Source organism: Centruroides sculpturatus, unplaced genomic scaffold, assembly GCF_000671375.1.
Source record: "Centruroides sculpturatus isolate CEXI.00-Female unplaced genomic scaffold, Cexi_2.0 scaffold1481, whole genome shotgun sequence".
NCBI lineage: Eukaryota > Metazoa > Arthropoda > Arachnida > Scorpiones > Buthidae > Centruroides > Centruroides sculpturatus.
Genome location: NW_019385724.1, coordinates 171,945 through 189,605, shown reverse-complemented (window position 1 = coordinate 189,605; position 17,661 = coordinate 171,945). Strand labels below are relative to the sequence as shown.

General features: G+C 29.7%; 1 protein-coding gene across 1 annotated transcript; it reads left to right on the top strand.

Annotated features, from left to right (window-relative positions):
- Positions 1 to 9: 9 nt before the first annotated feature.
- Positions 10 to 14,553, top strand: LOC111641549 (alpha-2-macroglobulin-like). Its single transcript, XM_023387729.1, has 13 exons — positions 10 to 187; positions 259 to 497; positions 570 to 810; positions 2,441 to 2,613; positions 2,693 to 2,905; positions 3,184 to 3,302; positions 3,376 to 3,466; positions 3,886 to 3,960; positions 6,009 to 6,111; positions 7,936 to 8,247; positions 8,319 to 8,399; positions 8,465 to 8,608; positions 14,203 to 14,553. The coding sequence occupies exons 1-13, from the start codon at positions 19 to 21 to the stop codon at positions 14,373 to 14,375; spliced, it is 2,133 nt and encodes a 710-aa protein (XP_023243497.1). The 5' UTR covers positions 10 to 18; the 3' UTR covers positions 14,376 to 14,553.
- The last annotated feature ends 3,108 nt before the right edge of the window (positions 14,554 to 17,661 follow it).

The window sequence follows — 17,661 nt, the reverse complement described above, 5'->3', positions numbered from 1 at the left end:
TATGATATAGGAGATTTAATGGGTTCAGCTTTGAAAGGTTTAAGCAGATTAGTACAATTACCCGTGGGATGCGGAGAACAGAATATGGTATTATTCACTCCAAATATATTCGTTCTCGATTATCTTACTGCAACAAACAGATTAAATGAAGACGTCAAGTCTAAAGCATTGGAATATATGAAAATTGGTGACTTTTTTAATAAATAGAGACTTTGCTCATATTATTGTAATTCCCAAATGTTTTCTTTCGTGACGTAGGTTATCAGAGAGAGCTGAATTACAGGCATTCCGATGGATCGTATAGTGCCTTTGGTTCCAACGATTTAGTCGGAAGTATGTGGTTAACGGCATTCGTCGTTAGATCTTTCGCTCAAGCTCGTCGCTTTATTTTTATCGACGAAGAAGATCTTAAACTCAGCACACAATGGATTGTACAAAAACAATTAGAGAATGGATGCTTTCCATCCATTGGTTCAGTGCTTCGTCAAGAAATGAAAGTAAATATTTAGCCGTATTCGTATGAGAAAATTTAACATTAGCCATTTATATATAATTCTTATGTTTTACAGGGAGGTGTCGGTGAAAATCAACAATTTCTTTCTACTTTAACAGCTTATGTTTTGATCGCTCTTCTCGAATCTGGAATAGACAAATCTTCTTCTACGGTTACTAATGCTTTGTTTTGCATGGATGCAGAACCGGATCCGAATAGTTATTCTCTGGCATTATTTGCTTATGCAGCAGCCCTAGCAGAACATTCATCGGCAGAGAAATATTTACAACAATTGAAAGAAAAAGCAACTTATAATAGTAAGTATGGATTTTTTATGTTTATCAAATTTCTTTATAAACTAAATACTTTACCAACTTTCTGCAAAAAATATTAAATATTATTTTGGAAATATTTTAATAAAAACTAAATCGTTCTAAAGGATAACAAGCCGAAATACATATTGCTTGTAAGTTAAACGTTACCAATTAAAGAAAATCTTGAGACTGTAGTCATACGAAAATTAGAAATACAGCATGTGGCATAGGTCTGAACGCTATGCACCTCAATGAGAGGACCCTTCTCATGGAAGAAAATCCTATCTCGGGTCTGTGAAAGATAACGGTATGGTTTACAATCCAATTATACAAGCGAAGGATTGTAGAAAATATTGAAAACTTTGCAAGAAATAGTTCATACTTTTCAAAATAGGATACAAATTATTGGATAGATTTCAAAAATTTTCGGAAGGATTACACTATTACCGAAGTCTTTTCGGAAAAGACGGCATACTTTCTGAGAATATGACACATAGGCTTATTTGGTTATTAGAGAAGAACATTTCATCAGTTACGGTACGAATTTCTAGATTAGCGTTTATCATGACAAATATTACAAGAAAAATATAAGAAATTGATGAACTTATTGTAAAATTAGAGTAAAATTTATAGCTGTTTCAAAGATCATGATTGCTAAACACAAGTTTATTTTTGTTTTACGATGTTTCGTACACAAAGGGCCGCATTTTTGAAAGATAAAATACGTAAAATGTTTCTTTATTAATAAAAATTAGTCTTAAATTTTAATCTTTGTTAGTAAAAATAACACTAATTTATAGGGGTAAAAACCTCTAAGTTCCCAAAGTTTGCTTCAGGCTCGGGAAAAAATTCCTGGCTTTCCCCTTCTCGATATCCTGTGTATACTTTATCTTACACTACAATAGAATATTAGCCAAGATAAGTGAAGAGAACAGTGCGAGGCTTCTCTGCATAGCATTGAGCGTTCAAGATCATACAGATATAGTAAAGCCTTGATTTAACAAACTAATTCGGGCAAGGTATGTCCGCTATAAGTAGGTTTTCCGAATCCGTGTGTTAAAGAATTGACAAATGAGTTCGTTCATCTGTTTTACTTTCCCAGCTCTGTTATATATAACAGAGAAAAAGTATAGCGATCCATTAAGAAATGACCCCATCCAGATTTTTACATTTTTTGGATTCAGGGGTCCTTGAAACGTCGAAAAATGCAAAAAATTTGAGAGGTCCGTCCGGATCCGTCTCTCACCACCCGGCCGCTCCATTGTGGGCCTGGCCGAATCAGTAATGGGCTTGCTAAAAGAGATCTAGTGCCCACAGGGCGGAGAAAATTATAAAAAATTTAAAGAAAGAAACCCGTTGTAGCGTTAAGTTAAGAGCAATGACTCGGATTTTGAGGGAAAACATAAAAATTATTTTAAAATTAACATCATGCTAATTTTCACATATGACATATGAACCGGAAATTACGTCCGCTACACCGAGGTTTGACTATAATATGTACTGTACAGTATACATAACAGTATTTAGATAAAATTTATGCGTGTAATGAATGTATAAATCTAAGAAATAATCTAAATTATAAATAATTTTTTATTTCCTAAATATATAAAACAGATACTGAATTTTTCTTTAGAAAACATGGTTTATTGGGACCAAGGACAACAATCGCTAAATGTGGAGATTGCTGGATATGCAATTTTAACGTATTTGCAAATAGGTGGTAATAAACGCATCGCGGAAGCGTCTTCGGTTTTAAGATGGATTATCCAATCCAGAAATTCTAGAGGAGGTTTCGTCTCGACTCAAGTACGTATCGAATGGTTTATAAGGATGCATTGCATACAGTTTATATTCGCCATTTAACTTTGGCTCTTTTTGCTTCCAGGATACGGTAATAGCTCTTCAAGCTTTGGCTAAATACGGAAAGTTAACAAATCAGACAAATCTGGATATCACTTTAATTGTCGAAGGAAAAGGTTTCGAGTACAATTTCATCCTGAATAAAATAAATCAACTGATTGTTCAAAAGAATAAGTTGCCCATCCTCCCTAGTAGTATGGACATTGAAGCGACTGGAGACGGTTGTGCTATGATTCAGGTATAACCGCATCAAGATTAAAATGAACTTGTGTAACTTGACAATTTATTAATTGAAAGAACTTAATAATTTTACAGTTTATTATTATACTAGAATACAAAACTGTTCATTAAATATTGTAATTTAAGATAATTGTGTAAAAACCTTTATTTGTAAGTAACCTTATATTGTCAAATAATTACTAGATATGAATTAATTAATTTAATTATTTATCAAGTGATTACTGCCGTAGAAACTATTTAATAAATTTTCTTATCACTGTTCGTTTTACTTTCCAGACCGAGATGTATTATAATACTAAAAACATTCCAGGAAGCGAGGCATTTCATTTAAGCGTCACTTCGACTAGATTAGGAAGTTCTACTTGCAATAAACCGAATATTAAAGTTTGTATCAGGTATTGACAGTCTATTTCTCCTATAAGATTTAATTAAATAGAAATTTATGTAATTTCTTTTATTAAACTTTAGATATAAAATTCAAGACAAAACTTCTAATATGGCTGTGATCGAACTTAAAATGGTATCTGGTTATATTCCAGATGAATGGAGTTTGCATTCGGTAATTGCATCGATTTTTTTTATCTTTAAAGTACAACAATATTTCATACAGTCTTTAACACATAGATCAAGTTTCTTCCAATTTAATTTAATATTTAAAATTTGAAAGTATTACTTTAAACACACAAACTAATAAATAAATATTCTCACAAAAATTAATTCTTAGATATTATAATTCTTACCTAATTTTCATTCTTCTTAATATTCCACGTAAATTATTACGTATTTTATAGTTAGAAGCGTGTCTATTGTAATAAATATTTGCCTATAGTTTGATAGTTGCTAATATTAATAGGACAAATACTTTCAATATATCTTTTGTATTTATTGAAAACAAATTTATGTAAATTTATAATAACTTATACAAAAACAATCTTACTTAAATTATTATTATTTTTTTTATTAAACTAAAATTTTCAGCTTCATCAAAGAACCGATCTTTTCTTGAAACGCCACGAAGTCAACGCGGACGTGATAGTATTTTACTTTTCTGAAGTAAGCCGTATAAGTCATAAGATTTTAACTGAATTTTTTAACTATTAAAAATGCTAATATTCCAATAATAAGATCAGAAAAGCCATATGACTTTTTAAAATTTCCTTACACAATTAAACAATTAAGACTACATGACACGTGAACAATTATACAAATTAAAAGAAAAAAAATTCTTAAATTATTCAAATTAATTTAAATTATTCTGTTTAAATGAATTTCTGTTGTAAAAAAATGACACCAATTCGTTCAAATGATTATATAAGGTAAAGTATAGGCTTACATATAAAAAATGTGCAATAAAAAATATCCAAATGTTGAATATTTAAAAGTAAAAATAAATTCGATTCTAATTTGAATGTGAAGATAAACTAATATTATAAAAATTATCTGTAATATATTTTATAGGCTCGTTTCCTGGTATTAAAGCAGCTGGATAAGCAAGCCAATGACATAACCCGTTTCAATTGATTCAATTGAATAAATTAAATATAATAAATGAAAAAATGTGTTGGTTATCCACGTCTAATAACGACATAATGAATAAATTTGTCATATACTGTACTGTTTGAAAATGATATTTGTTCTTTTTCCAAAATTACACAATATACTGTACTTAGCAAAAACTTACCCGTTCTTTAGTTACAAAATATGCCAAAGCTTTAACAGGATGTAGGACCTGAATTGGACATAATAATCATAGATATAAATATCTAATTGATCGGAAAAATTAAAATTCTTTTATCCAATCATGATAATAACCAATTTTAATTTTTTCAAATTATTATTGCTTATTTTTTATGCCATATAACAACAAAATCGCCTTTTCTGTTATGCATTTTCTGCAACGTCTCAGACTAAACGCTAAATATTGGCATTAACAAAATAGTTTACTAAAATTTAGTGGTATTGAAAGATATAAAATAAACGTAACAAAATTTAAAAATATCAAAAATAGTCCATGAACCACCACCGATAGTTTTTTCTTAAGGCTTTGGGCTAGGATTATTATGTAATTAATCGGGGGTGCCACATCTGAGTAAGTTTTCTTATTCACTTTCATGTTTAATGTCGAGAATCCATTAAAAAATTTGAATTTAAAATGATATGATTTAGTTTTTTAAATAATGATACATATCATCTAAAAAACTTTTTATTCAGAAATGTTGGGGAATTTTTAATTTTTTTCCCAATATTTCACTCTAGGATCTCGCCTATAAGGGCTTCAGAACTGCAGTCTTTGTAGATGAGCTCTCGAACAGGAATATTATTTAAAATTATCATCGAAAACTAGCAATAGGAAGTAGAAAGTAAAAAGAACTACAAATAGGACGAATCCAGTTACAATCAGTTAGATAAATGAATAATTTAATTTATTTTTGTTTATAGATTGAAATTAATAGATGTTATAATTTTTCTGTTATTTGTAAATATTTAAATAACTGTGATAGACTTAAAGATAAAAATATGATTCATGAACATAAAAAATTCAAATTTGTTTCAGAAAAATTTTATTAATTTTGCCAATTGTTAAAATCACATCATGGAAGAGCCTACGAATATATCTACTCTTTATTTAGGCCTATACATAAATACATGAAACACTTAAAATCATCACGACACTTTTTCTATCACGGGGGAATGGGAACGGCAGCACCGAGAATCGACAATTTTATTAAATGGGTCGAAGCAAACAAGAGCGAAGACCTTGGGGTTTCTCTTGTTTGCTTCTACCCCTTATTTCCAATATAAACTACAGTATAAAAATTAATCTGCTTTAATTCGAAACTTAATTAATCTTCTGTACATTGTATTTTTAAATAATTTAAAAACTAAATATTCAAAGTTATTACATTTGTAATAAATTATTGCCATTAGCTGATAATAAATTCAATTGAAGTTGGAAATAATAATCGAATTTTGTTTTTCAATTTAAAACACTATCATAAATTCTTAACAAATTACTTATAAAGCCACATATATATACAATTTTTATATTAAATTTTCTATAAAATTGATTAAATTAAACTTTGTTTTTTTTATATATATAGTTAACAAACGAGCAAAAATGCTTTCACTTCACCGTAGTTCAAGAATTCGAAGTGGAAGATTTAATGCCTGCAGTCGCAAAATTGTATGATTATTACGAACAAGGTAAGTCACGTAAATATTTGAAACACTGTTACTGTTTCTGTATTAAAATTATAGTTTGATTTATCTATCGTTTATATTATTTAATTAATTTCCAAAAATAAATACGAAATACACTTAACACACAAAATTTAAATGTAAAGATATAAACAGTTGTAAACATCCTACATATATTCTTGAGCTTCTTTCTATCTTATCTTACTGTAATCTTACTATTTTCGATTCTATAATTAATATTCATCTCAATAGTATTATATTTACTATTATACATTGAATTATTAATGTTATAAATTTTAAAAAATTAATATTTTAATAGTAAATTGTGGTATAAAATATTTTTTTATTTATAGAATCTAATATGATTTGAGCATTTTAGCATATATTTTGTCTCTTTGCGTTCAAAGTATAATGTATAAAAAAAGAAAATAAATTACACTAATTACATTTTAATTTTTGTACATTCGAGAAGAAAACTATTTTTAAAAATTCTTATACAATACAAAGAAATGAGTATAGTGGAATGTATTTAACAATGTAAATAACATTCCAGACATTCTCTTGATAAAAATTTATAACGTTTGAAAAGTTTTGGAAAATGATTAAGAATTATCATCATCCTCAAAAGCACCCCAAATATGCTTAAGAAGATTAAAGTTAGGCATTTCATCGGGAATGACCAGATCTGATCGAAATATTTATTATGAAAATTGCTTGGAATATTCATTATTTTTGATATTTTGAAGATATTTCTTCGTTAATTATGCTTAGTTACAAAGTTCAAAATCACTATCAACCATTATCATAAACGATATTTCATATCGTTTATGATATGGTTCAATGAACGAGAATTTTGTTTATCATACTTAGCCATTGCGTTTTAATCTTTCTTAAATATATCAATTATGGAAATTCTTTCATCTAACTTCAAGTAATTCTCTAGTAATTTTAAAAAAGACTTTTTAAAATAAGAAATACATTGATTAAGATCAATATTTATTTTGGGTCTTTAACGTTAATTACTAGTTTAAATTTGGCATTAGACAATAAAGTGGTGTAATTGTTACAAATTCATTTATATATTTACAAGATTTAATTGATTTGTTATTTGTCGTAAAATTATGAAACGTATTATTTTAAATACTGTAAAGGAGAGAATGAAAGAACTTCAAGAATCTCTGAAATCAAATGAAAGAAGCAAGAGTTTTGAAATTATATTTATTTTCTTCAGAAATTTCGTTTCCTCTTAATTTTACTCTCGAATTAACTAAAAATATTTCAGAAATCTTTGAAAAGTTTCGATTATAATATCTATAAAATAAAGACATTGGAGTCTGATTGACCGAATACCTGAAGCAGTTAAGGTACCATATTACCATTTTGAAGATCCGGATTCGAATCCGAGCAATCAAAAAATCCTAGAATTTTTCGGGGTGGTCTGTCACGGATACGTCGGCCTCGTCTCTTATCACACGGCAATCCTATTGTGGATCTGACAGAACTCACGATAATCCTTAAATGTCTTAGTGGACATAGGGTAGAGAATTTAAAAAATAACAACAGCCTTTTCATTCTATATTAATATTGATTTTTCTTTATTAGATTTTTAAAATATTGTTTAATTTGTGTATATATATGTTATGAAGGTGATCAGGGTCAGATCATCTAGTATTTTATAATTAACTTGCAAGTTAAATTACACTGAATGAGCCTTTCAGCAAGCGAAAAATATCCTTGTTGAATACGTTGATTACGTATAAATTTATGAAATATTGTTATTTCTTGATTAATCTTGCTTCCGATTCATGATTGTAGTTTTGTTTCTTGCAGAGTTATTTGTTACTACTAACTACACGATAGAATCGAGTTGTCCCACAAATCTTCCAGAAATGGAATTATCATTATTGGGGAATACCACGGATACTAATTCGGACGATCAACAATTAGAAGTCGAATTTATTAGTAATGTGAATCCCGTATCCACCACCACGAAACCCAACAGAATTGAACCGGATCTCAACTCTGAAAAAATAGAAAACAAAGATTTGTATAAAGATTTCGTTGAGGTCAATCACGAACTAGATTTTCCTGACAGATTAGAGGAAAATATACCAGTAACAGTTAATCCACCTCCGCCATCAGGTAAGCTTATTTAATTCCTGTTTTATATTGCATTAATTTTATACCATTCTATTTAAATACACTATTTTTAGAACTTCCTTCTGGTTTATGTCCTTTATGCCTTGACAAATTTCCGACGAATTTCGGAACACTCTATTGTAATTCTGCTTTTGGTGAGTAGTATTTTAATACTTTTGTATCTCATAAGATTTGTTAAAGATATATTTTATTATTACAGCCTTGAGAGTAACTGTGAGAGATATTTCAATGGGGAAAATGAAAATTATGCATAATCTTAGTCCTTACCTGGGACGACCACAGAATATGAAAGCCTTCGCGGATTACACGATGCATCCTAATTGTCATTGCTTGTCTCTCATTAGTAAGTTCTTTTGTTATATCCGTCTCCTATTAATCTTAACCAAAACACATTTCCTGAATTCAGAAGAATCAATAAAGTGCAAAATAATAGACTTGTTTTAAAACTATCCCGAGTAATTTTTATAGCGATCTGATGTCAGTTATTCTTATTGCGTACTTCATTTTCAATTATTATTTTTGAACGAACAATAATTCTCCGCATACACTGTTTGGGATCCGGATTCGATTCGGGTCTTCAGACTTTTCGCGAGTAATTTGAGATGAGGCATCGATCTTACCCCTCAATCATACTGATTGATTCCATTGCGGATCAGGCTTTCCAGTAATGGACGAAATTGAGGTCAGTTACATATTCTTTGAGATGGCATTAAGCGTTAGAAAAACAAATTTACGTTCTTCTAATTATGTGAAACCGTGCTTTGAAATTTGTTTCTGCTTCTAACACAATAAAGTGCTATAAATTAAGACACTTGGCGGTTTTTCTCATCTTTATTTAGTTGAGACGTGTGAAAAAATTACACGTTTCGGGCTCATAAGCCCCTCCTCAGCCAACTAAAATATTAAAAAAGATATCCAACACATATATAGAAAAAATACACGTTTTATAGAATTTGTAAAATTATCGTGATCTAAAGCATACCTGTGCATACAAGTTTTATAAATTAAAGTAACATCAGCTTATTCTTAACATTTCCAGCCAACTAAAATATTAAAAGAGTATACAATACATATATATAAATTTATACTAAGTTTTGTAGATTTTATAAAATTATCGTGATATAAAGCATACCTGTGCATACAAGTTTTATAAATTAAAGTGACATCAGCTTATTCTTAACATTTCAAGCCAACTAAAATATTAAAAGAGTATACAATATATATATATATATANCACACCACTGTATTAGGTATAGTTGAGTCTCGTAATATCGCGAGCTATGACTTATAATCAGGAGAATATTATGGATTTTTCTTCAATAAACAAAAAGCTTAAATACGTACATCAAAACAGAAGACATTTCTTCTTAGTGATATAATAGTAAACAATACATGATATAATTTTTGTTGTAATTTCACTTATTCACTTTTTTCAAAGTTAAAATATGCACACTATACAATTGAAGTAATATTTATTTCTTTTACGTTAAACAAATTTTTAATTTTAATAAATTCAAATTTGAATATGTTTGAGTTGATGTCTTATATCACGTTATATCTTCTAATTAATAAAGTAATTTTGTATTTTTAGTGAAAATTTTAAATAAATTCTTTTTGGTCTCTCTCAATACGTCTATGAAGGAATTTATGAATGTCAACATTAACGAAAACACGAAATGGATTTGTGCAGTAAAATTTTTTATATTGAATAATTGTGTGTTTTATCATACAATGATTTCTTTATTTGGATCACCTTCAGTAGGTAAGTAAGTAAATTTACATATTAAGTATTAAATTGTAAGTTGGTAAGAAAAGTAGAACTAATAAAAACAAAAGTTATTTTTCAGATTGTTTTCGTTTTAACTTTTACTATTCTGTTATATAACAGAAGGAAAGTATGGTCATCTGTCAAAAATTACTCTATAAGATTTGTATATTTTTCACTAAGGGACTTTCGATAAGTCGAGAAATGGGAACAAATTTGGATATTATCTTGTATATGATGGATCTTAGTATTTGTGCCACGATTTTGTTTATCCTGTTTGAAGTTTAATAGTTTTTTTGATTTTCTTTCAAAATTTCTGAAATTTTATACAGAGGTTTGCGTTCTAGGGTGTTCTAACGATGTAAATTTTGATACGTAACGTTCATTGAGCTAAGGAGAAAAAGAGGGCCGTGTGCATCTCCAGTATGGTCGTACTTAATGACGACTTTACTCTTTATTCACACTTACAATTTTTTATAAAATCCTACGTCAGATATTTGCCATTTTATAATAGTTAAAAATATAGAATTTAAAAAAAATAAAGCATGATAACAGATGGCGTTACCAAATGTTACCGTGAAAGTTAAGCAATTCGTTGCAGGATTTTTTGCAAAGTAAATTCATTATTGCATTCTTCTAGTCTTCTGGTATGTCTTTCTGCATTCAATGAGAAGACTGGTTTCTGAAATACTAGCGAAATCGTTAATCAACGTTTTTTATATGATCAAGTTAGATTCTGTCTTCTTTAAATTTCTTCTTTGTTATGCATTTTATGACACTTCATCCTTTCTTATAGGAATTAAGTTGTTTTTTTTCGTCTATTCTTCATTCATTACTCATCTTTTGCTTTTGGTGTTATTATCGTCATATTTTTAAAGCATATAATAGAATATTTCAACAAAGTGAATTACTTCTATGGTGTTCCTGGTAGTTACATTTTGTTTATTTAGAGCAAAATACACTTTCTTTCGAATACAGGATTTTCGTTTAGATAGTCGAAAATTTTGCTATTTAAAATTTGTTTCGTTACCAGATCATTTAACTAAAATATCTTATATATTCTATTGTGTGTTTCCTCGTTATTTTACATAGTTGAACATATTCTACTGCTGAATTTAGATGATATTAATTTGTCTTAAATTATCTACGTTTCTTCCTGTTTTTAACGTAAGTGTTTTTCTAGCTTTCTATCTTTTTCAAGTTGTTGTAAGCTTCTGATTAGTAGTCTGTTAATTTCTGTAATATTTATACTTTCATACTGCTTTTCAAAATCTCTAAGTTCATTTCTTCTGTGATTTATTCTTAAAAAGTAATTCGTAATATACTAGTTTTGCATTAATTTTTTTCACTTCTTTATTAACTTCCTCGTATAAGCCTTTTATGTATGGGAACCGAATTGATTTAATGTCTGTTTGTTTAAGATCTATTGCTTGCAATTAATGTAAAACTAGTACCGACATATGATAAGCTACTCTCTAGATTAAGTGCAAAACAAGTTAGAAAAACAAATATACCAAAAAAAGAAAAAACCAAAACCGTAGTTTATAAAATACCATGCACATGTGAAAATACTAAATTTTATATAGGTGAAACTAAATGTAAAGTTAAAGTAAGGTTGAAAGAACATATAGCCGATTTGAAATATCGAAGACTAAATCCTGCCTTTCACGAACACTGCGTTTTAAATAATTGTAATATTGATAAAAAAAATAATATAGGTATTCTACACAAAGAAAAAAAAAATACATATAAAAGAAAATTTAAAGAAAGTATAGAAATAATCAAAAATAAAAATCCTAGCATCTCCATAAGCGAAAATTAGTTAAAAATTTTATCTTAATTTACCAGCTTCAAAAATGTGTTATTATTGTAATCACTGTGCTAATTTATAATAATAAATATTGAACTCTTAAATAAATTTAAAATAGTATACAACTGTAAAATTGTAATAAGTTTCAGATAATATGTAAATTTATATTAATTGATAATCATGTTTACCAACTTTAAGATATTGTATTATTATTGTGGTCCATGTAATAATTTATAATATTAAATATTAAAATGTTAAACAAATTAATAATCATATACAACCGTAAAACTGTAAAACTGCAATAGGTGTCAGATATGCAAAATCATATTATATTGTGGATGAGTATCAAACGAAGTAAGGATTTTACAAAACTGATTTATGAGTGGAAAGTATAATCAATTGTGTACCACATTAGTAATAGTTGTATCCAAGGTATGTTTTAGATCAAGATAATTTTATAAATTCTACAAAACTTGTGTATAAATTTATATACATATATGTATTGTATACTCTTTTAATATTTTAGTTGGCTTGAAATGTTAAGAATAAGCTGATGTCACTTTAATTTATAAAACTTGTATGCACAGGTATGCTTTATATCACGATAATTTTATAAAATCTACAAAACTTATAAATTTTATCTATATATGTATTGTATACCTTTTTAATATTTTAGTTGGCTGGAAATGTTAAGAATAAGCTGATGTTACTTTAATTTATAAAACTTGTATGTGCAGGTATGCTTTAGATCATGATAATTTTACAAATTCTACAAAACTTGTGTATTTTTTCTATAAATTTGTTGTATATCTTTTTAAATGTTTTAGTTGGCTGAGGAGGGCTTATGAGCTCGAAACGTGTAATTTTTTCACTCATCTCAACTAAATAAAGATGAGAAAAACCGCCAAGTATCTTAATTTATAGCACTTTATTGTGTTAGAAGCAGAAAATATGTTCCTGTTTTTATTATTTAATAGTTAAATTCTTGTAAAGTATAACATGAAACATTTAATACCGTATTTCCATAATACTAAGATGTATTTTTAAATCCACTTTTACTTGTTCGAAATCTTACAATCAGTTACGACGATGTGGCTACTAAACTCACCCAATGTAATTGAGTGAGTTTAGTAGCCACGATGTTCTAAACTCACCCGATGCCACGGTGTGTTTAGTAGCACGATGTTCTAAACTCACCCGATGTAATTGAGCCTTTTGAGGCTCAATTACATCGGGTGAGTTTAGAAGCCACCCGCTGACGAATTTACTCGCTAAATTCGCTCAATGTAATTAGTTCGGCTAGTAAATTCGTTTGAGGATTTATACGATGGAGTAAAGTTGAAATGAGATTTACTTTTGTCGCTACTCTCTCGCGAATTTAGTGTCTGACTAGTAAACTAGCTCTGTATAATCATGCGCATCGATTAATGTGCATCATGTATCAATGAAAGATATATTAATAAATCGCATACTAGCTAAAGTAATTCGTGCGGGAAAATTAGCTGTTGCTTGTATGTTGAGAAACGACTTCTAGAAGTGATGGAATAAAAAGTATTACAATCTAATTGTCATTTTTTATACAAAAATTTCTCTCTTTAGATTCTAAAGTTAGAATTACTTGACAAAATTTCATATTATATAGTTTTAAAAATATTATATTTTATTACTTTTTAGTAAAACATTGAAAGCGAATTTACTAAACCAGTGTAATTGGCACTCGCTGTCTCGTTCGGGAGTTTTTACTATGGCGAGTAGCTAATAATTGCGCCATTACATTTGCAGTAGAAAACAACAACAATCAGCAGTCATCGCGAATAAATCACATCAATGCATCAGTAATAGTTTTGCCAGTATTATTGATGCATAACATACATGCGGCTTACTGACGATTACTGCTGATTATTGTTTTCTACTGCAAATATAATGGCTCAATTACAGTGGGCGTGTTTACTCGCCAGCATGCAAACTCTCTAGTTGTGCCACTGACTCATTTGAAACTTCAAATAAAAAAATAAACCTAGCAAAAATTTTCCCAGCTATAAAATTATATTTAAAATATTTTTATTAAGCATTATAAACAAGTAAATAAGCATGTGCTACTTTTTTTTAAATTTTCTTTAGAGGGTACGTGCCTCTTTGCCCCTCCCTGATTGCACCACTGATTTGACTACATTTTATACGACAATACCAACTATGCCAAATAACACGTTTATTTTTTAATAAAATTAATCTCAAGTCTTTTCGTTACCATTATCGAATCTACCATTATCCAAATTTGTACAATTTACAAATTTGAATAATGGTAGATTAGATTCATGTTTAAATTCAATGTTACTACATTGTTAATTACAATTGTTTTCAGATAACAGCTACGTCTTATTGGTGGGAAGCCACGATGAATCTTGGGATTCCGAGAGTGAGAAACATCATATCAAACTGAATGAAAACATTTTGGTAGTAAAAGTTCCAGAGAAAATTGTTCAGCCACAGGTCATTAAAGACGCTCGAGAGAAATGTCAATTAACAAAAGGATAAAATTGTACAAATTTAAAAGAACAAGATCGAGCGAAGACGACATTTACCATCATTCGTCTTCACAAGAAAAAAATTTTTTATATAAAATTGTTGTACATTGTTCTTACCGAAACAGAATTAAATAGCGATGACCATTTATGTAAAGTGCTTTCTTAGAAAAATAAAACCATTACGTTTTTTCTTAAATTTTTGTTATTCTAATGTAGAATGTAACTGGAATTTCATCCTCGAATTTATGTTAATATTTTTACTTTCCTGGCCGTATTACATATAACAAATGAAAAGTATGGCAACTGGTCAAAAAATGATTCCAAGATTTTTACATTTTAAACCCAGGGGACCGTGAAATGTCGAGAAATGAAAAAAATGGGGGGGGGGTGTTTGTGTGGGTGTGACACGATTTTTGTTCACCCACTTTGAAGATTACTAATTCCTATACTTTTGTTGAAATTTTGCAGGGAGATTTGTGTATTAGGGAGATTGATTCTATTAAATTTTGGTGATTAAAGGTCGCGGGTTGGTGGTAAAGGCATTTTAGTTTCTTCTGTGTATTTTATTATATAAATAACATTTTCATTTCTGGAATAAAAAACTTAACATAGGAATATTATGAAATATACTTTGAAATGTTTAGCTGGTTGTTATCTTATTATTGTGAGATCCGGGGGTTAATTAAAACGTAAAATTAAGAAAGTGGAAAAACCCTAGTTTTTGTAACACTGGCATTTCCGTTGCCCTCTGATCGGATAGATAACCGACGATCAAATATCCTTACTCAAAACATCGTAAAGATTGTTGATTTTGTAAGTTTCTACGATAAATCCAAACGTATGGTTAATGGCGAAAAACGTCAAAAATCGGTTAAATATGAGGTAAGAAGAGTCACAACACCTCGTTGATGACAGCTAAGAACTTCGAATTTGTTTGCCTTTAGATAGTAAGTTAGCGATTGTATATAGCCCAGGAAATATATCTAATAGATATCGGATTGTGCCTGCATATCACTGTAATTGTAGCAGGTTATTGTATCATACGTTTTCCTTTTTGTTTATTACATTTATTGTTTAGTGAACCTGGAGTCGATTCAGATATTATACCCTTATCGACTTATCCACTGCACTCCCCACTCGACAAATAGCCCTCTTATTTAAATAGCCATCCAGTGACATAGTGAGCGGTCCTCAATGACCGACGTTCTGAGAAAGGTTAGGTCTCGCGCCTTAACCCCCCGCTTCTTACATTATACCTGTACTATTACTTTCTTGGCTGTTATGTATAAACAACAGGAAATTAATAGAATCGTGTCAAATTTGATCACCCGAGTTTTTTGCGAATCTCCGCGTTTTGAAACCTCCTGAACCCAAAAAGTAAAAAAAAGGCAAAAAAATTCCGTGGGTGTTTGTATGTTGGCGTCTATTTCGCTTAATATCTCAGGATGGGGGTGAAAATAATGAAGCGAAATTTGGCACGATAGCTTATATATAAGGATCATTGATGCCATTGGCTGTGGAAGGTCAAGGGGATGGAGAGATAAAGGGCGGTCACGTGATATGTCGTGAGGGGGTCAGACTTAATGACGATTTTACTTGTTGTTAGCATTTATAAAGTCTTATAAAACTCATCACTACCCTCAAAATTAAGTCTGCTATTTTATAATAATTAAAAAATGTATAAAATTTTTATAACAATATGTCAACAGATGGCGCCACATACAATTTTAGTTAGTTATTTTAATTAATAGAGGAGAAGGTGGTATTATGGAACACTGCGGGTATTATGGAACCACCCCATTTCGAACTGATAATAAAGGCGAACTGTAGCGGAATGTGGCTGAACTGAACTAGGCAGACATCCATAGCAAGGGGAAAACCCGTTTTACTTCAGTTAAACGGTTGTCCGTATTTAATCAGCAAATTTGTTTTTTTCAAAATTCGCAAGTTTTGAATGCTAAGTGAATTTAATTATTTTTAAAATATAAATCGTGTAGTTGTAGGTTCACTGGTGCATGTATTCCGTTCCAGAGACTTAGGGGTACATATTAATCTGTGTGATGTTCACGTTTTTTAAATTTTGGTCTTGACAGACATAAGTTAATTCGAGATGGCGATGCGTGAAATACGGACCCCATTGGTGCTTTTACAGTAATATGGAACTCAACTCCTCCGAACTTTCTATTTGCAAGCAGACATTCCTCCAGAGCAATTTGTGAAAAAGACACTAGGTAGAAAGCCAATTCTTCCTGAGAATATCGAAAAAGAGCTGCTGGAATATATATTGTTGATGGAGGTCATATTTTTCTATTATAAAAGCATTTTTGCGATAAAATACATTGGAGTAAATAATTTTGTAATTATTTAACATTTTTTGTCCTTTCCTATTTGTTTTTGGCTACATTAAAGCATTTTTTTGAAAATATACAGTAAGGTTCCATATTACCACCCGATTTTCTCTAAGCCTACTTTCGGACTTTTTGTACAAAAGCCTTCAAAAACCATACTTATAATTACACTAGCGAAAAATCCAATTAGGAACATTTAGTTTACTAGTTACCGGTACTTTTCGCACAAAAAATGTGGGTGTAGTTATGATACCTTGTTTACAATTCACTAAAATGTAATTGGGGTTCCATAATACCACCTTCTCCTCTACAAATGTTATTTTAAAAATAAAAGCCTAGAAAGTTACACAACTCGTTGCTAGATTTATTTGATTAATTTTAATGCCTATTTTTTAAAAGTTTTATTTCCCATAAACAGTCAGAAAAAATATTTGTATTTTTAACAGTTAATTATTGTGAGATTTTGAAGACCCCCTTGTTTATGTAAATTAATTTCATAATATTTTGTAAATTTTGATGGAAAAGGTTTATTTTCACAAAAGAAGGAAACCGTTAAAACACACTTCCTCTCCAACGGAAGTTGAACATCCTTTTTCTTTTACCATTATCTGTAAAAAATTAGTCACTCAACTGACAGTCAACCCCTCTGTAGTTCCCCACTCATCCTGTTTACGTGGGAAAATACTATATTCTCTTTGGAAGAAATCCACGAAAAAGGGGATTCTTTCTTATTGTTCGGGGAGTGCGCCAAAACTTCTCAATGTAGAAGGACGTATTTCCGTCGAGTCTCCAAAGACCGCTCCCATAGTCGGAGTGTGCCCGACCTCGAAAAAGAAGAAGGACGAATTCCATTTGGTCTCCAAAAAGGCTAGAGCCTATAATCAAATGCGCCAAATAACTCCCACCAGAAGAAGCCGTTTTAACAAGTGCCGTCCGAAATACCCAAGA

Coding starts and splice junctions, on each gene's coding strand:
- LOC111641549 (XM_023387729.1), top strand. CDS start 19: ATGGGTTCAGCTTTGAAAGGTTTAAGCAGATTAGTACAATTACCCGTG. Junction 188..258: donor ATTGGAATATATGAAAATTG/GTGACTTTTTTA, acceptor TTCGTGACGTAG/GTTATCAGAGAGAGCTGAAT. Junction 2,614..2,692: donor GAGGTTTCGTCTCGACTCAA/GTACGTATCGAA, acceptor TTTTGCTTCCAG/GATACGGTAATAGCTCTTCA.